The 20,993-nt window shown below is 58.7% G+C and overlaps 8 protein-coding genes across 8 annotated transcripts; 4 read left to right on the forward strand and 4 right to left on the reverse strand.

The window, feature by feature from the left end:
* On the reverse strand, positions 1-2,106 carry SPRG_13933 (hypothetical protein; the record flags this gene model as incomplete). The annotated part of the gene is made up of 1 exon (XM_012352867.1): positions 1-2,106. One exon carries the CDS (start codon positions 2,104-2,106, stop codon positions 1-3), a length of 2,106 nt encoding a protein of 701 aa, XP_012208257.1.
* Positions 2,107-3,999: 1,893 nt separating this feature from the next.
* Positions 4,000-5,358, forward strand: SPRG_13934 (hypothetical protein; the record flags this gene model as incomplete). Its single annotated transcript, XM_012352868.1, has 2 exons — positions 4,000-4,692; positions 4,762-5,358. 2 exons carry the CDS (start codon positions 4,000-4,002, stop codon positions 5,356-5,358), a joined length of 1,290 nt encoding a protein of 429 aa, XP_012208258.1.
* Positions 5,359-6,620: 1,262 nt separating this feature from the next.
* Positions 6,621-9,059, reverse strand: SPRG_13935 (hypothetical protein; the record flags this gene model as incomplete). Its single annotated transcript, XM_012352869.1, has 7 exons — positions 6,621-6,848; positions 6,895-7,095; positions 7,140-7,217; positions 7,241-7,428; positions 7,474-7,794; positions 7,857-8,196; positions 8,220-9,059. 7 exons carry the CDS (start codon positions 9,057-9,059, stop codon positions 6,732-6,734), a joined length of 2,085 nt encoding a protein of 694 aa, XP_012208259.1. The 3' UTR covers positions 6,621-6,731.
* A 3,320-nt stretch (positions 9,060-12,379) lies between these two features.
* SPRG_13936 (hypothetical protein) lies at positions 12,380-13,978 on the reverse strand. The gene has a single exon (XM_012352870.1). The coding sequence runs from the start codon at positions 13,967-13,969 to the stop codon at positions 12,431-12,433; it is 1,539 nt and encodes a 512-aa protein (XP_012208260.1). The 5' UTR covers positions 13,970-13,978; the 3' UTR covers positions 12,380-12,430.
* An 800-nt stretch (positions 13,979-14,778) lies between these two features.
* Positions 14,779-16,224, forward strand: SPRG_13937 (hypothetical protein; the record flags this gene model as incomplete). Its single annotated transcript, XM_012352871.1, has 1 exon — positions 14,779-16,224. The coding sequence occupies exon 1, from the start codon at positions 14,806-14,808 to the stop codon at positions 16,222-16,224; it is 1,419 nt and encodes a 472-aa protein (XP_012208261.1). The 5' UTR covers positions 14,779-14,805.
* A 900-nt stretch (positions 16,225-17,124) lies between these two features.
* Positions 17,125-18,009, forward strand: SPRG_13938 (hypothetical protein; the record flags this gene model as incomplete). The annotated part of the gene is made up of 1 exon (XM_012352872.1): positions 17,125-18,009. Exon 1 carries the CDS (start codon positions 17,338-17,340, stop codon positions 18,007-18,009), a length of 672 nt encoding a protein of 223 aa, XP_012208262.1. The 5' UTR covers positions 17,125-17,337.
* Positions 18,010-18,966: 957 nt separating this feature from the next.
* On the forward strand, positions 18,967-20,172 carry SPRG_13939 (hypothetical protein). The gene is made up of 4 exons (XM_012352873.1): positions 18,967-19,421; positions 19,468-19,571; positions 19,614-19,755; positions 19,807-20,172. Exons 1-4 carry the CDS (start codon positions 18,988-18,990, stop codon positions 20,144-20,146), a joined length of 1,020 nt encoding a protein of 339 aa, XP_012208263.1. The 5' UTR covers positions 18,967-18,987; the 3' UTR covers positions 20,147-20,172.
* SPRG_13940 (hypothetical protein) lies at positions 20,068-20,973 on the reverse strand. The gene is made up of 5 exons (XM_012352874.1): positions 20,705-20,973; positions 20,538-20,659; positions 20,397-20,495; positions 20,252-20,351; positions 20,068-20,205 (listed from the first exon to the last, which is right to left on the reverse strand). Exons 1-5 carry the CDS (start codon positions 20,856-20,858, stop codon positions 20,174-20,176), a joined length of 507 nt encoding a protein of 168 aa, XP_012208264.1. The 5' UTR covers positions 20,859-20,973; the 3' UTR covers positions 20,068-20,173.
* Between the last annotated feature and the right edge of the window lie 20 nt (positions 20,974-20,993).

A 20,993-nucleotide genomic window follows, 5' to 3' on the forward strand; every position in this document is an offset into this window, starting at 1 on the left:
TTAGTAGAGGTCGGGAATACCGAGCCACGCGGGGCGCGACGAAAGCTTGACCAACGAGTCGATCGTAACGTTCGGGTCGAACGCGACGCGATGGCCGTCGTGAATAACAGCGACGTGCCCGAGCGCGTTCTCGAGTGGGTGCGCGAATCCCCACTCGGAGACGGCGACGACATGGATGCCACCGTACGCGAGGCACACAAACCCCTCGGACGCCAAATTGAGCGACTCGCAGAGCATGAGCGGTGGCACCTTGGCGCGCGTCATCTGCAGCGCGATCTCGGGTGCCATGCGGTGCGTCGACTCGATGAGGATTTGGTGCAAGTTGGACGTGACCGCGTTGGGGTCCACCGGTTCTTTGGCCGTGCGAAGCGACATGATCGAGACGAGGAGACTGCTGCTGCTGTGCGTCACCGCATGCCAGACGACGTCGACGAGAAACGTTGCCGCCGATGATATAATGGTAAAGTACCCAAAGAGCTGAAAGTAGAGCGTGAGGTTGTTGATCTGGTTTGTATACACGTTGAAGATCGAGTTGGCATAGTGGCTTATGATAGCGCCCGTTTGGCGGTAGCCTTGGAAGAGACTCATGCCTTGGGTGGTCACGTAGACCGGAATGTAGATCCAGGCCACCGGCGCGCCGAGGAGGAAAAGGTCTTCCGACATGGCAAACGCCCGCTTGGGCCCGAGAAGCGCCTCGACGAGCCGCGACGCAAGTAAGAGTAAAAATGCACAAGGCCAAATGATGCGCGTGATCGACATGTACTTGAGCGCGAGCTGCGCGAGCGACGAGCCCCCGTAGACGACCTGCTGGCAGTACATCACCACGTCTTCCGTGCTCGCCAGCGCCTCGAGCGTCAGCAAGAGCAGAATGAAGAGGTTGTGCCGCTCGCGCTTGTGCAAGACCAAGCCAAAGTTGCGGCGCCGCAGCCACCGAAAGAACGGCTGGCGCTGCCGTAGGTACACGAGCAGAATGGGGTAGTAGACGGACGAAGCGCGGTAATACGTGATGATGGCGATGATCCCGAGCCGGTACGAGTCCTTGTACGACGTGCGCACCTGCGTCAAGTCACCCTCCGCGTAATGTGTTGTCGTGACAAAGACGGACGAAGCGCGTTGCGACACATCGTTGGCGTGCGCCGCGCTCGTCGTCCGCGCCGACCATGGGGCCGTCGTGTCGCCGTACCATCCTGACGTCGAGATGTGGGTGGCGATGCCGCCCATGCGCACCTCGGCGGGGCACCCAAGAAGCGGCTCGAGGCTAAACACGGGCTGCATGTACGTCATCGGGATGCTTGTAAACGCAGCCGACGTCCCCGAGACGTTGGCGACAAGCACCTCTTGGATACCCGACGTCAAGTTGAGAATGTAATAGCCGCCAAATTCCTTGCACCACTTTTTAGTTTCCGTCTGGCTCACGCGGTAGTTGATGATGCGGCCGTTGGTCGTGATGTACTCGTCGCACGGAAAGCTGTCGCCTTCGCCGAGTAGAGTGAGACACTTTCGGTCGAGAGAGCTTGTTTGGACCGTCCACTGCGTCGTCACCGTGGTGCGGCCATCCGGCATGTCAACGCGCTGGCCGTTGGGAAATGTGCAGTTGCCGAAAAAATTGCCAATGTGCTGGGTCGGGCCCTTGTCGGTGGGGTAGTAGGACCGACAGGTCGCACCGGCGAGGGACCCGGTGCCGTATACAGGCAGCTCAAAGTAGCAGTCGAGAAACGGCCCGCTCAATGGACAGACGCGAGACGTGACATTGTTGAAGTGGTTGGCGACCGTGAGCTGCCAGACGGCGTTTTGGTTGTTGCTGTCGAGGTAGACGAAGTAGCCGTAAATCGTCTTGAGTGGGTCCACAAGTGAGTTGACGGTGACGAGCACCCAGAGCGCAAAGACGGCAATCGCGACGGGGTTGAGGCGGTCGTCGTTCGTTGGGCCCTTGACCAAAGTTGCATTTTTCAGCGTGGCGCCATCAGCGTCCTTCGCCTCCGATTTCTCGGACTCTGAAAGCACGCTGTCGAGCTGGACCGTGTGGCGTTGGTGCTGCCCGCAGGTCCCGCCCGAAAACGCCATTGCGTCGTCGGTGCTCGCCACGTCCTCTGCTATCGTCACCATCTCGAGCGTGCGCACAACGCCTCAGATTTCTTTTTGAGGCTAGGAGAAAGTGCCAACTTTAGATCTGCCAGCAGTTGGGTGCCATCCATTGGATTCGTAACAGCTATCGCAACGCTGAAACGCGTTATCGTCATGCAATGCGACAAGTCAGTACGACTCACAGGTCGAAGTCGTGGAGTGTCACGACGGCGAGATGACTCTGCATTTCATATCACAGGGACGGTCGTTGTGGATGCTAGCTGGACAGGGAAGTACAAGTCAAAAGATTCCACACAATGGGCGGTACGACGAAGTGGTACGCAAAACCGCACGAGCTGGCAAAGCACGTGATCCATCTTTAGCAGCCATTTTTTACCCGCAAACCCAAAATTACGCGCCAGCCACAGCGAGCTGCCCGATTCAATGCACTGGACCCATGCCTCACGTATGACTTTCTGCTGCTTGCAGGCCGCTGCCAGCCCTGACAGCTGGATGGCGGCGACGTCGCCACCGTCGTCGAGTCGATGCACCAGAGCTTGGAGGGATCGAATCCCTTGATGAATCGTCGCGCATGAAACTTGTTTGTACAGTAGCGGTGGCCAATCGTTATCACTCGCACGAAGGCCGAGCGTGCCTAGAATACCGGTCGCTGTGCACGGACGAGCTTTCGTTGAAAGAATTACTTAACGTTATTGTGAACATTTCGTCCCTGGCATAGGAGGACGCAAAATAGCTTGGCACTCGTTTTACACAAGTGGTGTTTGACGGCATCAAATCACTGCGAGTTGTTGTGTCTGGTTTGGTCAAGCCATGCCAGGCGCATGCAAGCGTGTATCGCTGAAGAGTTATGACTGCAGGAAGCGAGTAGCCCAAAGTCTGTGTAGTCTGTGTGCGATGTAGAGAGGATAGGACGAAGTGCCATGTACAGATGATGTCCGGTAGCGACCCTATACGGTAGTGACCCCAGTTGGAGCATCGTGGCGACGGTCTCATCCGGCACAGCCTATCTTTCTATCAGCGGCGCAGGCGTCCTTTGTCCCACTTCTCAATACCTCTCGATCTGCCTTCGTGGCGTAACGCAATACAACCGCCTGCTTCCTGGGAGATGACTCTCCCCTCGCTGCGTTGTTTGCGTTGCACCGCGGAAGCCACCACAGAGTGCGGATTGACGATTGGTGTAGCTATAAACCTCTCGTCCCAATCGCTCCACAGGATGCGATGGCTTTGAACATAGTATTTGTATTCTTGTTGCTAGGAATCGCATTAACGATCCAGTGAAAGGGTTGCTACAAGTGTACAAGACGAAGACTACGGCGCGCCAATGCAGTCCTTTGCTTTTTAGCGTTTTAAGAGCGCTTTGTGAATGTTGTCGAGCATTGCGCGCGGCGATCGACTGCAACAGCAACGTAGCGTGGCTTGCTCTGCTCCTCAACGTGACTTCTGTCACTGTGCAAACTATGGGCGATTCCATTTCAAACGCGATGTTGTCGACAAATGGTGTCCGCATCGTGGCCGGTGCCACCAAGATAGCACTACGATCTTATTTCTGGCGGTGACCTCAAATACACATATCTTGGATCGCACCTCGCTAGCGCTGTACACCTCGGACGTCGAAGCGGCCTCGCATGCCGTGCGCTCCGAAGTATCGCCTGGCCATGGGCCAAGAGAATCAAAGTGAGGAAAAACGTTCCTTGTTCCCCACGTGTCTTCCGTGCCTTGAACACGATGTGGACCGATAGCGCAACATATTACAATGCGTGGCCCAAGCTCTTCCATCGCACCGCGGTATATTGTTCATCGGTCGTGCTGCCACGTATGGTGCGTAACCGGATAATCTGCAAGTTTCCGGATGCATGTCCAGGCGCAGTGGGATCTCTGTGGCCAGAAGGAGAGTGCACCAGTACGACGACCGAGATGACCAGTGCTACGCTGGCCAAGCGCCAGCACCGCCCAGAGCCCGACACGATGCTGCTGTCGCCCGAGCTTCTCGAGGCCATTGCGACGTACGTGCCTGTCGACTGCATGACGGCGTTCCTCGAGGCGCTCCCGAAGCAGCTGCGCACGCCGGCACTGCAACTCGCCACGACGCTGTCGCATGCGCTCGGGCTCGAGGTCCTTTGGCCGACGCTCGATGTTGCTTCTCTTACGCAGCTTGCGAATGCTGACAACGTGCTCGCCCAGCTCCTGATCGTCAACCCACGCCTTTGCATCGAATCGACCATCGCACTGCCCGTTGTGCCGGTGGTCGCTACGCTGCCGCGCGCGTGGCCGACACTGGAACGTATCTCGCTCACGATTACAACATGGACCATGGACGCGCGTGCGCTAGCGACCGTCCAGCAAGTGTTCCTCGCCAATGCGGCGTCGCTCCAATCGATCGACGTCTGTATCGCGGCGCGGCCGATCCCGCCTCCGGACGAGCGATACGCGACGCAAAGCGCCATTCTCACAGGGCTGGCGGACCTCCTCGTCTCGATGCGTCGCGTGACCAAGCTTGCGCTGCGCGGTGCGTTCAAGGTGCGCTTTCCAGACGAGGCAGCTGCAACGCTCGCGGCATGGATCCAAGCGACGCCGCTCACGTCGCTCACGATGACGAACGTGGACGAGGTCTCATCGGCTCAACAACTCTGGGCAAAACGAGCACGTGCCTCCTCTCTTGACACGCGGCTTCAACAGGGCAGCGGATCGACCTTGTCGCGCCACCTGACGCACCTCGACCTCCAGCTTCTGCCACCCTCCCAAATGAGCTACGTGGTCGGGAGGCTCGTGAACAGTGCACTCGTGTCGCTGCACGTGCGTGCTTCGAACGAGATGCAAGGCCCGGACGGTCGTGATGAGCAGTGCTTTCTTGATGACGACCTCCCGCGTCTGAATCGGCTCACGACATTGCGCTTGACCAACATCCACCTCTCGACAACCCACTGCCTCACGCTCGCACTCCTCCTACCGCGCTACTCGCACCTCGGCCTCACGTCCAACAAGCTGCGCGACGCCGGTGTTCTTGCCCTCGCACCATTCCTCCGACATACATCGCAGCTTGAGACGCTCTCGCTTGTCAACCAAAGCTTTGGTGATGTTGGCGCATCGGCGCTCTCGACTGCGCTGGTGCACACACCCCGTCTACGCACACTGGATCTCAGCCGCAACAACATCAAGCGCGCAGGCGCCATGGCGCTGAGCTGCCTCCTCGCACATCTTCCGCGGCTGGCGACTGTGCGCTTGCAAGGCAACCCGCTGGATGCGAACGGCGTCGTTGCGCTTTTGCTCGCGTAGACTTGCGAAGAGGTTGCCGACACGACCACGTGCATCGATGCGCGCGGATCGATCAGAGGCGAGAACGATCTGCGGGTCTCTTTTGTCGCGCATCTGCCACGGCATCGCACATGTTCGCTCGGCAGATTACCGTCAGAGGTCGCCCCAGCCCATTTAGGTCGAGGTCGAGGTGCTCATGCGCGCTCGGGCCACGGCTTTTGCGCAAGCTCATCGCACGCGGATGGTTCAGCCGTGACTGGTGTACTCGCTACACTGCTTGCAGCTTAAAGGGTTTGATATACATGTCCTCGTGTCAATTCTTGGCGAAACCACAGGGACACACTGCCCAACCAACTGTGTTGGCTCGGATGCTACCGTTAGGCTCCAGGTCATCCCTCCTCGACGCCTGCGGGGACCTTGGATTTTTTGGCCAAGGGTTAGGGTTAGGGCTAGGGCCCAGCGAACGCAATGTGCCACGGCTGGCTTGCAGGGTGTTGTTGATTGGAGGTTTGGAGTCTACGTCAGCCAAGAAGAGGTTGGGTACATGTTGTCCTGCCGATTCGAGTGGCGGTTGGGTGTGGCTGACGTATTTTCTTACCTCACGAGCGTTGGCTGGTGCGCGTGACGTCTGCTTGTGTTTGATTGGCTATTTGGCGACGAATCTTCGCCAATCCGCAGATAAGATCCCAAATTTGCAAGCGACGATGGTCCCTCCTAGAAGGCGGCCGGCGCGACCCCGCCAGACGCACTCGCTCTTTGTATGTTGTCGAAGCGATTGCTACGCGCTTGATCAAGCGTGACGTCTTCAGTAGCTTCCTGCATGCAGTCTCATGGACGCCAGCGCTGGCGGCCTTTCTCGACTCGCATGCCACGCTGATGATGTCGGTGCGGTGGCGCGCTGGCGCTGGCGCGGGTTCCTCGGCAAAGACGAGCGCCACGTCGGCGCAGTTGGACGCCAATAGACGCTCTGCGAACCGTCACCTGCGATACCAGCACGAGCATCAACGCGACGCAGACGCCGCCCGAGAACTCAAGAGCAAACGGAATTAGCTACTGCATGAGATACGAAAGCAAGGACCTCGCCGACGAACGCGTCAACAAGATTGCCGACGAAATCGAAGACGCCAGTCCGCACAGCGGCATGTACAACCACGTCCCTGCTCCGCCAGCACACTCAGCCGGCGCACTCAGGTGTGCCGAAACCGAAGAAGCCCGAAGGACCCGTCTCGAGCCTCCGCCCAATCGTCCTTCTCAACAGTATCCGCAAGGACGTTGAACGTCCGTGGTCTAGCGCCGCGCGTGGTGGTCATACGTTATTGTACGTATAGCAGCGTTCTGTGTGCTCAAAAGCACAGAATATACAAAAAGTGTCAGCTTGATCATGTCCGTCGTAGCTAGTTGTTGCTCTGCGTTGTGATCGAATCAATCTTCTTAGCGAGGTTCCGGTACTCTTCGCAGACACGGGACCAGTCGCGGCCGCGCTTGTCGCCGCACGTGAGGTAAAACTCGCACTAGGAACCAAGCGCTTAGCGTGGACGCAAAACAGTCGAGTCGTACCGCGTGCGTGTCGGTGCCGTGGCATGCTTTCGGGTTGTTGCGGCGGCAGTCGATGTCTTGGACGAGGCCGCCGAGGCGGTCCACTCGCGGCACGAAGTCGCCCCGGGGCTTGACCGTGAGCACGTAGTCGCGAATCGAGCGCTCGTCGTCAATGTCAAACCGACCGCGCGAATACAAGAGACCCGGGCCCGAAAACGAGACCTAGCATCCGATCCGTGTATCCATGTATCAAGACGACGTCGTACCGCAGGCAAGTGCATTTTGGCGCCCACGACGGCGGCCATGGCGCCACCGAGCGAGTGGCCCGTCACAACGATGTTGGACTTTGTTTTTTGAGCGCCTCGACCTTGTCGAGAAGCTTTTGGTAGACCGGTGTCGGGATGATCTTGTTGAGAAAGCGCAGCGAGAGGAGGTTCACAACAAAGTCCTGGGGCAGTTGGCTCAGGAACGGGATGAAGACGTTGGCCGTTTGCATGATCGTGATGCCGAACCAGTAGTGCATGTCTTGGAGTGCATCGGCAGCTGACGCGGTGCCTACGATATCCACGCTGTGTGACCAGATCCAGAGCGATGGCGTACCTCGGATCGCGACGACGGTCACGTTCAAGTCGGCAAAGTCGATCTGAAGCCACTGCTGGTGGTCGGTCGCGAGGTTGCTGCGATCCGGAACGCTCCAGTTGTGGAGCGCCGTGCCGTTGAAGCGCTTCCCGAGCATCGCGTCTTGCATTTCGTTGGTCGAGCCGTACGCCGCGTCGGAAATCAACACGAAGTCGATCACGTCGAGCGTCTGGTGCGAAAAGTGGCAAATCGGGTACACGGGGATGTTGAACTGCCCGGGGAGCGCGATCGAGACGTTCGGGTGCAGCGGATCGACGGGCGGGCGCACGTCGAACGAGCCGCCTTTGACAAACGTGCCGATCGCGGACGCCGACGAGATGAACATGAAGGCCAAGAGCACGAACGCCAAGATAAGTAGAAGAAGGACGTGCCAAAGATCTGCGGGAACCGCGTCCGGAGCGCCGACGCGAGGAGGAGGAGGCTGCAGCCCATGATGGGCCAGCCGAGCTGGAAGACGTAGAACGACACGAACGCGCCGAGAAAGATGCACGGGAGCATGAGCGCAATCTTGAGGTTCGCGTGTAGCTTTCGGTACGGATTTCTGTCGTTGGCCGCGTGGATCGCGCGCGCGACGCGACCGGGCTCGCGTGGCGCGGCGGTGCTTGAGACGTCTTCGGGCTTGGTCCAGCCGAGGCAGTAGAACGCGCGGAAGCCAATGTCGAGGAGCCAAAAGTGGTTGGCCCACTTGTCCTTGTGCAGCCGCGGACCTCGGCCTTCATGCGCTCGCGGTGCACGCGGTACGTGAGCACGAGGTACCGCATGCGCTTGCTGCGCGTCGTCCAGAAATGGCCGACGACCCAGGCGCAGAGGTAGAAGACGACCACGTAAAAGCCGGCGCGGAGGTACGTCGTGAACGCCTCGGAGAGCGAGAAGGTCGCAACCAGCGAAATCAGAAACGCGACCAGCGTCACGACCTCGAACAAGATCGGGCAAATGAGATCGACGACCACAAACGTCGAGTAGTCAATGTCTCTGCCGGGCACGTGGTTCTCGACGTCGCCCGGCGTCGCGCGCGGCTGGATCTCGAGCGCCGCGTTGTCGCCAAAGTACGGGTCGACGTGCGAGAGGTCCGTGTGCTCGCGCGTCATGACGGCCTTGTGTCGCGCGGCGTGAATAAGCACGGCGAGCGAGAGGCGAAAGTTGGCGAGGCTGCCTTCCGTGCCGCTGAGCGCGTCTGAGAAGAGGCGCAGCGCCTCCTCGAACATGTACGAGAGGAAGACGAGCGTCATGGGCAGCGCGAGCAGCATGAGGAAGGACCGGAGGTAGTAGTTGGCGTCTTCGCGCGCGGCCGGGAGAAACACCGCGAAGAAGAGCTCCATGAGGAGCGCGAACGAGAAGATGACGATCGAGATGAGGACGAGGAAGGCGAGGTACCCAAAGCGGAACTGGCAGAAGCGGCGGTAGTTGGTCCACGCCTGCTTGGAGCGCTCGAGCACGACGAGCTCTTCGCGGCGCTCCTCGAGCGCGTCCATGTTGCCGTCCTTGTTGATGATGAGGCGCACGAAGCGCGACCGGGCGCGGTGCAGACCGGCCTTGGCGTCGACCATTGTCCTCAAATGGCAAAGTGCTGGGATTTGAAAGACAGACGCTTGCGTTGCCTGTCAAACGCACGATCTGGGATTTACTACATTTTACCCCATTTTGATGGGCATGATGCCGAATTGGACTGGAAAACGTGCCGAATATAGAGACGTGTAAAACGTCGCATGGGATTTAGTGGGACATTGAACGGAAACATGGGACAAACATGCTGCCAGCGGGGTGATGGATTGGCCAATACCATCGCGCGCGGCTGATTACGGGCCACGAATATGTTGCCAGATTGTCGCGACGAGGGCTCTTGTACTTGCAGGGATCGCTCCTCGAGGTGGGTGATTGACTACAAGGGAGAAAATTTATCGTCCTATGTACGGACCGACTTCCTCTTGCCATCATCGCAACGGCTCGACTCTGTCAGGACGTCGGTCATCTGCACCATGCCGTTTCGTCCCTGCCAACGATGGTCTGGTGGCTGGGTATGGGCTAGGCGATCAGCGATGCCAAATTCAGACTCTCGAGGAGGTTCTGCGGCCGCATCTCGTGGTACTTTGCGAGCTTACTTGGCACTAGCGATGGGTTGCGCATTTCCTCTTTTCTATGCTCGGTGCTGCGATGCACTGTCGCTTTTATCGGAGCAAACGTGGGCTCTTCAGCTTTACACCCTCGCGCTAGAGTCATCAATCGACGTGGAAGACGAAGGCATCTTGCACCTGGCGAGCTGCCTTAATTCGCAAGCATTTTCGAGCCATGTGATCTCGAGCTACTTTCTTGAAACTCTTTGGGCTCAAAATGGCGTTATCGAGCCCAACAACATGTAGCGTCAAAGAGATGATAGTACGCATGTATATAAGGACCATGCACGCTGGCGTGCGCAAGAACAGTGCAAGCCATCCGAGCATTGCAAGCGCTAAAGCCTCCCGTCCCAATAACCCCCCGTGATGCGACAGCTCTCCGCATCGGAACTCCAAGAACGTTGCTAGATATCACATTCGTCAGAGTGAATGGGGTCATTGTCTCGGGTACAAGTGCACTAGTAGAAAGCGAAGACTACGGTGTGTCAATGCCGTCCTTTGCTTTTTAACGTTTCAAGAGCACTTTGTATATGTTATCGAGCACTGCGCGCGTTGTAGGACGGCAAGCGGCAACGTAACGTGGTCTACTCTGCTCTTCAACGTGTCTTCCTTCTATCTGTGCCAAGTTTGAGCGATTCCATTTCAAACGCGATGTTGTCGACAAGCGGCGTCGGCGTCCTGGCGTGGTGCCGCCGAGATGGCACTACGATCTTATTTCTGGCATTGACCACAAATGCATCTTGGATCGCACCTCGCTAGCGCTGTACGCCTCGGACGTCGATGCGACCTCGCGTGCCGTGCTCTCCTAAGCGTCCTCTACCAAAGGGCCAACTCTCGGCAATTTCCATTTCAAACGCAATGTGGTCGACCGCGCGACCTGCCGACGCTTTGGACGGCATGGACCTGGAGAAATAATGCGGAAAAATGAAAAATGTGTGATGTACAAGAGTGGTGCATCTCCGCATTACCTAGCCCGTAAGAGCCACAAGATTGTACTGTAGTAGAATGGAATCCATTCAAGAATTGTGTTTGTTAATCACAAGGCGTCGGGTCGAACCAAACAAGCACCAAATCTAAACCGGTAGTGTACGAAGCCAGCCGAGGCACTTCGAACACCCCACCAAGTCAACATTCGACAATTTCCAATCGGTCAATCGGTATCTGGCTGTTTAAACCAAAAATCCTAGACATCCGCGGGAGGGAATTGCTTGCTACGAAAGGCTCCAACACCCAAGCATGTGCTCGCGCGAACAAGCTACTGTCTTCTATCCTGTCGTTTACAAGTGTTCGTGATCGCTTGCAGCTTCGCTTGCTCGACTTTCTGCACAGCTTTAAATGTAATCCCATCACACCGCCCACCAATTTTTGCCGGCTGTTGACAGGTTGTTCCAAGGTCTGCGTTGCATCACGGGAGTCATTCCAGGTCGTCACGCGCGGCGATCGATGTCCCGCCGCGCTGTCTTGCTCTCGGTTGCGTGTCCGAATGCCGTTTTTCGTGAAGAATGAAGTGTCACAAGTTCATTGTACATATATAGTTTTCGTGTTGCTATTGTTGGGTTAATTAAGAATAAAGTGGATGCTGTGGGGGCTGACGTTACCAGCCAGCGGTGTCGCCGAGGCTTGTTGCTGGGCAGCCTTTTCGGCTTTTCGGCGGTGGTACCGCTCGTGCTGTCGGTTGCGCTCCTTGTCCGGGTCTTCTTCGTACCGCGCGCGCAATTTCGCCAAGATGACGTGGCGGTGCCGCTGGTAGTAGGCGCGTGCGTTCGCCCGGGCTCGCTCCGTCCGGTCGCTTCCAGTGCTCTCGGCGTCCATGTTTGTTGGGAAATGACCACCGGCAGCACCGAGTTCGGCGTTGGACACGACGCGACGGAGTGTCCAACGCGCCCTTTCCGAATGGACGCTTGGCCTCAACGTTTCTACTCGATCGTGGTTGATCGCACCCGTTGGAGTCCAACTTTGGCACTACACATGTAGCGACACATGTAGCGACTGCAAATGCTTTTTGTGGTCGACGTGGTGCTTGTTAAGATGCATCTCGAGCCGCCGTGTCGGCCCTTCACGCGTAAGCCACGTGGGTAACAAGGACATCGCTGAGACGTCAAGCCGTGGGATGCTCGCAGGCGATGGACACTAATGCGTTTGACTCCTCTCGTGGACATGACTGGGTCGAGGTCGAATTCCACAGTGGTAGTAGCATTGGGTTGTAATAGAATCCACCACTTTCCAGAGGTATCCTTGCAGACCGAGGCTATGTTCACTTGGTTGTCCCGGAAGCGCCTTGTTTTAGCTGCTGTCAGGGGAATAATCGATGCCCTTCTAGGCTACTGTGTACGCGTCTCTGCCGCGAGCGTTTCAAAATAGATTTGCGGCGCAGACATCCCCACCGCGTGTGACACTGAAACACATGTGTTGGTGGGTCCACTTGGCACGAAACGTTCGCTCACGTCAATGGCTCCTGTGCTGACCTCGGAAGAATACAACTTTAAAATAATACTTCCTTTGCTCCACGCAGCAACACATGGGCAGGGTCTATTCAAGCGTCGCGTTCTTGACGCCCAAGCTTGGAGGATGTAGTATGGTTGTTGGAACGCCGGCTTTTGCATGGCCATTCGTGTCTGTCACCTACGGCGCAGTAAGTATTCGGAACGGAGGTCGACGACAGCAGTGAGCCGAGGAATGTATTGTATTCCTCGGTTGTGATCGGTTGTGTCGATAAGAACCGAATTGTACTCGCATATAGAAATCGATACCAAGGAATCGCAAACGTAGCAAGCACATTTCTGCTGTTATCTCTAGTGCTCTTCTTCTTACTGCTCCTTGGTCTTGAGCTTGCGCATGGGCACGAGCGAAAAGACGACGTAGAGCACGGCCATGATGATGTGACCCGAGAACTTCATGTGCGTGAGCGCGGCGAGCGAGTGCTCCCACGAGAGCGCCTGGAACGGGATCACGAGGTAGTGCAGCGTGAAGATGGTGCAGATCGTGCCAATGACGTCGTACACGCGCTTCTTGGCGCCGAACGAGCCGTCCGCCTCGAGGAAGTAGGGCCGGATGCGCTTGAACGCGACGCGGTTCACGGCCGTCGGCAGCGGGATGCTCATAAAGAAGATGTAGTAGCCCGGGTAAAAGCCGTGCCAGAAGGCCGACACAAAGTACGTGGCCATGAGTGAGTTGCCCGTGCGCGAGTACACGTAGCGCTCGAGCCACGCCTGCGTGCCCTTGTTCCACGCGCGCGAGCCCTCGCGGATCGACGGCGCCAACTCGAAGCCGAGGACGTCCATGTTGCTCACGCCGTTCCAGCCCTTGGACGCGCCGTCGGCGGCAAAGCCTTCGAAACCGAAGCCGCAGAGCACGGTCGCGCCCTCCGAGATCTTCCACGCGCCGTAGTACTTGGCCTTGACGAAGAAGAGGCAGATGTACAGCTTCAAGAGGCGCTCGAGAAGCGGCAGCGCCGCAATCTCGTCGCTGTAGAGCATCGTGATCGGGTATGCACCGCCAAAGGCGACCATGAGGCCCATGAAGGTGACGCCGACGACAAACTTGGAGATGGTCGCGAGGAAGCGGCCGGGCCCGAGGCGCTTGGCGCCGTTGACAACGTCGAGGTACTCGCGGAGCTCAAAGGCCGGGCCCGCGAGGAACGTCGTAAAGCAGTAGACGTACGCGAAGAACTCGAGGAACGACGGCATCTTGGCGACGCTGAGCGCCTTGCGGCTGGCGTAGACGCGCGCGAGGCCCTTGTTGTCCGTGGGCGTGTTGAGGCGCTTGACGTCGACGACGCCGTCGTAGTAGTTGTACGCAAACGCCGTGAGCTTGATCACGAGGAGCATCTGCGGGCCGGTGAAATCGAGGCTCCAGCCCATGTAGTCGACGTAGATGCGGTAGAGGTGCGCGAGCGACATGTACGTCATGTTGAAGAGGAAGACGATCGACGGCGCAAACTTGGCCGGCGCGAGCCACACGAGGAGGTACGTCAAGAACGACATCAAGAACGAGTGCACCCACTGCGAGCCAAAGACGAACTGCGCGAGCGAGACGCCGACGCCAAGCGAGTAGAGGTGCTTGAGCGTCGCGGTCGGGAGGAGCTGGAAGAGAAGCGCGAGCGGGTACACGGCGAAGAGGCACACGGCGTAGCGCACCTGGTCGAGCTCCATGCCGGCGCCGGCCGCGATCTCGTTCAAGAAGGCGTTGGCGGCTTCAAACTTGAGCGGCGTGAGCGTCTGGGCGACGCCATCGAGCTGCGTGAGCGTCGGCGCGATGGCCTCCATGTAGCCGTCGAGCACGCGAAGGGCGGACCCGAACTCCATCGTCGCTGGCGTGGCGGAAAATGACAAATGCCACTCGGCCATCCTGCCTTCGTCCATCATCCGCCGTCTGTGATTGGCCAGTTGCTAGCATCAACACGTTATCCGGACATTATCCGGACTGTCGACGCAAGGTTCCCGGTATCGGAGCAGTGGCCACGAACGCTCGATCCGCGGACTCCTCGACGAAGCACGGAACTTTCGCTGCATGATGCGCAACAAGCCCACGCAGCAGCGACGAGCCATTAGACACTGTGCTGCGAGGAGGCGCTAGAAAAGCACGCCCGATGGCGTAGAAATGAGACTGCAAGGTAGCCGACACGCCAACGTTGGCGGGGTGGCAAACTACAGCGATCGACCCGCGGCAGGTGCTACCAACGGAGTCCGATTCAAAGCATGGTTGACATGCATGCGTGCTAGTTGACGAGCGCGCAGGGCGACGTGCGGTCATTTCGTGTCGTTGCACGTGTGTTGCTGGGGCGACGGCGGGCGAACGCGGAGGAACGCCAAAGTGCACAAAAGGTTGTCGCCATGTGGTGTTAGGCTCGCACGATCGCGAGACAGTCCGTGGCTACTGCTGGCGCTGGCTTCGGCCACCGGTCGCTGCCGAGCCTCCCGGATCCACGTCACCGCCGATGACATGCAAGCGCAATCGAACGAGCCAATGGCCTTGCGAGAAATCCGATAAAGTGCGTTTTTGCGCACTTTGCGTGTGTTTTTGGGCCTGCGTCATAACCGGCGCACGGATTGCGTCGATACGCGCTGGCGCCACCGTGGCAGCGCCAGGTTCCAGCAGTTGGCGCGCCGAAGCTCAAGTGGCCCCAGCAGCTACCGCACATACGTATACAAGAATCTCAGTTTTCATTTCACATAGTGCTACGATGGAGGCAGTGGCCGCACAGCTCGACGCGTATGCGCTGGCGCTCTGTCCGTTCTCGTTTGAGCTGCTGCACGCGCACGTCGCGTCGCTCTCCAAGGTCCTCGGCTTCGCGCCCGACCAATTGCGCTACACGCTGAGCTTGTTTGCAGCGTACCCACTCGCGCTTGCCTTCCGGACGCTGCCGCCGCGAGCCAAGCATTGGTTTTCCTTCCTCTCGGGCGTCCTCATGGCGCAGTTCGTGCTCGGGTCGCAGTGGATCCATTCGTTCTTAGCGTCGACAATCACGTACCTCCTCGTCAAGTACGCGCCCGCGGCCCGCGCGCCGATGCTCGTCTTCCTCTTCAACATGACGTATCTCTCACTCTCGCACCTCTACCGCATCTACGTCGACTACCTCGGGTGGAGCCTCGACTTTACCGGGCCGCAGATGCTGCTCGTGATCAAGCTCACGTCGTTTGCGTACAACGTGCTCGATGGCGCGGCCGCTCCGGCTTTGGACCTCCCGGACAAGGTCGCGCGCGTCCGCAAGACGTATGCGATCGCGGCGCTGCCGTCGCTCGTGGAATTCTACGGCTTTGCGTTCTGCTTCGCCACCTTCCTCGCCGGCCCCGCCTTCGAGTACCGCAGCTACGCCGATGCGGTCTCGGGCGCGACGTTCAAGCTCGCGCACAAGGCCTCGGCGCTCACGTCGTGCTTTGCTGCGGCGGCCGCCAAGCTCACGATTGGCGTCATCTGCATGGCGAGCATCGCCAAGTTTGGTGCCACGTTCACGCTCGACGGCGCGTTTGGCGATGCGTCGGCGCCGCTGCTCTATCGCGGGTTCGCGATCTACATGGCGCTCCTCCTCACGCGCTGCAAGTACTACTGCGCGTGGAAGATCGCCGAGGGCGCGACCGTGCTCTGCGGCTTTGGCTGCGAAGGGATTGACGCCAACGGCCGCGTCGTGGGCTGGAATGCGGTCTCGAACGTCGACATCCTCGGCTTCGAGCTCGGCCAGAGCATCCGTGACCTCAGCCGCTCGTGGAACAAGGGCACGCAGGCGTGGCTCGAGCGCTACGTGTACAGCCGCCACGGCAACTCGCTCCTCATCACGTACTTTGTGTCAGCCTTTTGGCACGGCTTTTACCCGGGCTACTACCTCTTCTTCCTCACGGTGCCGCTTCCGACCGCCGTCAACCGCCTCGCGCGCGCCAAGCTCCGCCCGTACTTTTGCTCGCACGCTGCGACCAAGGCCGTCTATGACGTGCTCAGCTGGCTCTGTACGGTGGTCGTCATCAACTACCTCGCTGTCGCGTTCGTGTCCCTCTCGTGGAGCGCATCCATTGCGCGCTGGAGCCAAGTCTTTTTCGCGGGCCATGCCGGGCTTGTTGCGGCCTACGCGATCCTCGTGGTGCTGCCCAAGCCTGTCAAGCAAATCTAAGCGTGTAAAGTTGCGTTTCTTTAGTCTGATATCTCATCATCCGGATATGATGCATGTCCGACGTTTGGGCCGGTTGTGGGTGGACGTCGTGTGCACGCAGCACCGCCAACTTGGCGTTGATATGCAGCGTTGCTATACAGCATTCAAAAGCTATTCGATCAACATGGCCTATGCGACGAGAGTCTTTCGCAGCTGCAGGCCACTGTTGACGTACGACAGGAATCCGACCGACTTGCCTTTTCTTTCAACACGTTCTAGATCCTCGGCGGTTCTGCGGGTCTACCGGTACCGTAGTAGTCGTGGCGCCACGTCGTCCGCGTCAACCCTCTTCTTCGGAGCTTCATCTCAAGCTTGCATTGATTGAGCCACGCGCGTGGCGGAGAGGGAATAAAAGCCGTGTCGAGGTGGATTGAAGCGGAGGAGGGACCGTCGCTGGAACCGCCGAGGCTGCGACTCGCAGCCGACAGTCTCTGCCGCCTCATCGTCTCCTCCCCACCACCAGCCTTTCGTTTGATTACAATCTCCGAGCCAAAACCATGGCGTGGCAACTTGGTTGCCCATGACGTCGATGGCGCGCGCCTCTGATTGGGCGAGAGCTTGAGTGGGATGACGTCATGCCGAATCCGGATGCGGTGCCGTCGTCCGAGTTCGGTGCACGTGTCAAGTGCGACATGGCAATTCTCCTGGTTTTCGTAAGCGATCTCGTCTAAGTACGATCGAACGCCACCTGGCGATGCGTTTCAAGCAGGCGTGAGATCAATAAGCTCTCTTAAGTGCGGTTGTCGCCGATCTTTGTGATGTCATATCCAGCCGACGCGCATGCGCCGCGCTGTGATTGGCCACGAAGAGGCATAGAGCGATCTTGGGTGACGCTGTTGATGCAACCCGAAGTGCGACAAAGGCTCAGTTTGCATTTTGCCTCGCCCTGACGATGAGCTTCCCCCGCACGCCCGCGCTCCACGAAGAGTACCCGGCGCTCAGCGTTCTCTACCCGTTCGAGTGGGAGAACCAGTGGTTCTTCACGTGGGAGCACGGCTTCTGCAAGGACACGATGCCCCAGTCGTCGTGCTCTGCGCCATCTACTGCGTGCTCTGCCTCGGCGGCCGCGAGGTCATGCGGTCGCGGTCGGCCTTTGGCCTCCAGACGGCGCTCGCGCTCTGGAACCTCGGCCTGGCGACCTTCTCGATCATGGGCGCGATCCGCACCGTGCCGTTCCTCCTCAACACGCTCGCGGTCCGCGGCTGGCACCACGCCGTGTGCGCCGAGGCCATGCCCCACTACGGCCACGGCCCCGTGTCGTTCTGGGTCACGCTCTTCATCTTCTCCAAGATCCCGGAGCTCGTCGACACCATGTTCATCGTGCTCCGCAAGAAGCCGCTCATCTTTCTCCACTGGTACCACCACATCACGGTCTTGATGTTCTGCTGGCACGCGTACGCCAACCTCTCGCCCAGCGGTCTCTTCTTCGTCGCGATGAACTACACGGTGCACGGCGTCATGTACTTTTACTACTTCCTCGCCGCCATCGGCATCCGCGCGTCGTGGGCCAAGTTTGTCACGATCATCCAGCTCCTCCAGATGGTCGTCGGCGTCGCGGTCTGCGCGTCCGGTGTCTACTACATCAAGGCCGGCGTCACGTGCGAGCTCGACCGCGAAAACCTCAAGTGGGGCATCCTCATGTACTCGAGCTACTTTGCGCTCTTCCTCAAGTTCTTCCTCGAGCGCTACTTCTTCAAGGCGCCGGCCAAGAAGACCGCCGCTATCGCGGACAAGAAGACGCTCTAAGCATTTGTATCATTAGTAAGAAACACCGTGTTGGCCAATCGATGTTTGAGTGTTGTGTTGACGCAGCACCCAGCTGGAGGACCACCCTGCATCGAACCTTGGACTGGAACCTGAGGTTGCCGTGATTCGAACGCGGCCGGCCTTCGCAATCGATCCGAGCCGAGCTTGCGAATGCTGTGTGTCCCAGTACAGTGTACGTACGACTTCAACACGGCACTGCATCTCGAAGCATACCGGTAGCGTGTGGAGGACGCTTTCAACCAGGCAACATCGTTCATGCGAAGCAAGAGCGTCTTTCGACGTCTAGCTTCATGACGCGAGAAGCGCAAGAGCCTCTTGCGTCCTTCCACAAGCGGATGACGGTATTCCACCCGTCGCATACGAATTCGTCGCGCATCGTAGACAACCTGCGATGCATCGATCGATTTGATGTGGATTTAGATCCACGAACCCTGCCAAGTCCAATGCTGGTGCTATGGGGATGCACGAGGAACAACACTCAGTACTGTTGTAGAGCACCGGCTTCAACAACACAGCCAGCTCGCTCAGCCAGCTCCTACAGCCGTGATGGCTGCCCGCTTCAAGGAGAGAGACATTCGCGTTTCGACAGCATGATTACAATATGTACAGATGCATGAGGCCTCGACCCCGTGTCTGCGTGCGGTGAGAAGCGTTCGCCCTGTTCAGGCATCTTCAGCCCTTGCTGCGATGGATTGCTGCAATTGTTGGGAGTCGTTTGCCGCATGACGGTCTTCGCGTACTACCGCAAGTGCTCCGCATGGGTATGGCAAGTACTTTCGCTAGAGCGACGACGAGTGATCGCCGTGGCGGACGCCTAAAGATCGCGATTCGGTCGTCATGGCTTGCGGGCCAATCACCGGCGGCCCTGCCACCTCATTTAAAAAATATGCGCTGTGCTTACAATTCACCAGATGGAGTTAAAAAATGCAATAAAATACGCCGCCCGACCACGAACGCATGAGCGAGCTACCGCCGCTGGCGCCCAAGCCGCGCGTCGACTTCCAGTCGTTCCGGCCCGAGACGTATGGCACGGTCGCGCCTCTCTCCGAGCTCTCGGGGCACTCCAAGTACACGTACGCGCTGGGCTGGAACGCGGCCGGGAGCCTCCTCGCGTCTGGCAGCACGGACCGGTCGCTGCGCATTTGGGACCCCGAGACGAACATGCTCGTGACCGACTGCGTTGGCCACGGCGACTCGGTGAACCAGCTGACGTGGGACCCGACGAGCAACACGCGTGTGGCGTCGACGTCCGGCGACAAGACCGTGCGCATCTGGGACACGAAATCGTCCAAGGCCACGGCCAACCTGCCCTTCTCGTCCGAGATCATGAACCTCGCGTACAGCAAGGATGGCAAGTACATTGCCGCGGGCCACAACGATACGACGATCTAGTATGCTCGTCCGCATTTCGCGCCCGTACTCATGCCATGGATCTAGCCTCATTGACACGCGCAAGAACAAAATGGTGCGGCGCATCGTCAACCTCTTCGATGTGAACGAGCTCCAGTTCTCCAAGTCGGGCTTCCTCTTCGTCGCGGCTGGTACGTCTCGCCTGCATGGTCTGGTTCGATGACCTGGCGTAGGCCATCCGTCGGGGTACGGAACGTTTGAGGTCATGAAGATTGCACAAGACGACAAGGCCGTCGCGCCGACGCTAGAGAACGTGACCAAGGTCATTGCGCACTCGGGCAGCTGCTTTGCGATGGACCTCGACCCCACCGGCCGGTACGCTGCGCGTGCTTCCGACCCTGCACGACGACTAAGCGATGCACGTAGGCGACTGGCACTCGGCGGCGCCGACTCGCTCGTGAGCATTTGGGACCTCGAGGAAGTTTACTGCGAGCACACGTTCATTGGGTCGCAGTCGCTCATCCGAACGGTGTCGTTCTCGCACGACGGCATGTTCCTCGCGTCGGGCAGCGAAGACCCGTGCATTCCCATTTTGCACGTGCCGACGGGCGAGCTCGCCTTCTCGATCGGCATGACCGACTCGCCGCAGCAGATCGCGTGGCACCCGGCCAAGCCCGTGCTCGCGTACGTCGGCGACAAGGGCGCGCTCGAAAAGAACAAGGATCGACTGGGCGCGATCAAGCTCGTCTCGTTAAAGGCGCCGTAAACACGGTATATGATCGTGCTGTAGTGACTAGAGCTCGTCCTTGGGCGCCCGCGCGCACACTACCGGATCGGTGACGCGCATGCCGTCATCGAGACGTCGTCGTACCTTGGAGCTTTTGCACGCAGACGGACTCTTGCTGGGGCGAGAGGTTGTTGTAAAAGGCTGTCGTGAGCTCGTCGGCGAATTCGTCGACAAAGTGATGGCACTAAACGAAGTTGTCATCGGCTGCATGGGCGAGAGAAGGTTCTACCGCGTTGGCGACGGCGTACTTGATGCGCCGATGGGGCGTGCTGGGGCTCGTGACTTGCACGTCGTCGCATACCGTGTCGAGCACTTCGAGGATGCGCCCCTACGCGAGGCCATGAGCAGTCGCGGCAATGCAGTTGCAGACCTCGCTGCGAGAGTATGGGATCTGCTTCTTCTCTTCGCTGATGCGAAAGACGACCTCCATGTGGTGATCGTTCTCGGTCTGGTTGAGCTGCGACTCGATGTCGTGCACAATCGTCCAACACACTACATGCCGAATGAGTCGCCTGCGAGGATGGGTGGGCGACGTACAGCAGCAGCCGGCGGGCTGGGTCGATGACGCGCACGTGAGCTCTGCGTGACCGATCTTCTGAAAGGCCTTGGCGTGGTCCCAGCGCGACTTGACCCAGGCGTTGGCCACCGCCGCCATGCTCATGGCGACAGCCACGACCGGCGCGCAACGCATGTCTCGTTTGAAACTGAGGTGTCAGATTCCAGATCTCGCCTGGCACCACCAATGCACGTCGCCAGCCGGGCGGCGCCAACCAATGACTATGACCCTAGTACTGATAGGCTCCAATAATCCTTCCTCCTGTAGCGC

Source organism: Saprolegnia parasitica (assembly GCF_000151545.1).
Source record: "Saprolegnia parasitica CBS 223.65 unplaced genomic scaffold supercont2.109, whole genome shotgun sequence".
NCBI lineage: Eukaryota > Oomycota > Saprolegniomycetes > Saprolegniales > Saprolegniaceae > Saprolegnia > Saprolegnia parasitica.

Bases quoted from the DNA above. Each gene is read 5' to 3' on its own strand.
- SPRG_13939 (XM_012352873.1), top strand. From the start codon at position 18,988: ATGAGCGAGCTACCGCCGCTGGCGCCCAAGCCGCGCGTCGACTTCCAG. The intron at 19,422-19,467 runs GTATGCTCGTCC...CCATGGATCTAG, and splicing joins CACAACGATACGACGATCTA to CCTCATTGACACGCGCAAGA. The intron at 19,756-19,806 runs GTACGCTGCGCG...CGATGCACGTAG, and splicing joins GACCTCGACCCCACCGGCCG to GCGACTGGCACTCGGCGGCG.
- SPRG_13940 (XM_012352874.1), bottom strand. From the start codon at position 20,858: ATGCGTTGCGCGCCGGTCGTGGCTGTCGCCATGAGCATGGCGGCGGTG. The intron at 20,660-20,704 runs GTACGTCGCCCA...TTCGGCATGTAG, and splicing joins CCAGCCCGCCGGCTGCTGCT to TGTGTTGGACGATTGTGCAC. The intron at 20,496-20,537 runs GTCTGCAACTGC...GGCCTCGCGTAG, and splicing joins TCCCATACTCTCGCAGCGAG to GGGCGCATCCTCGAAGTGCT.
- SPRG_13936 (XM_012352870.1), bottom strand. From the start codon at position 13,969: ATGGCCGAGTGGCATTTGTCATTTTCCGCCACGCCAGCGACGATGGAG.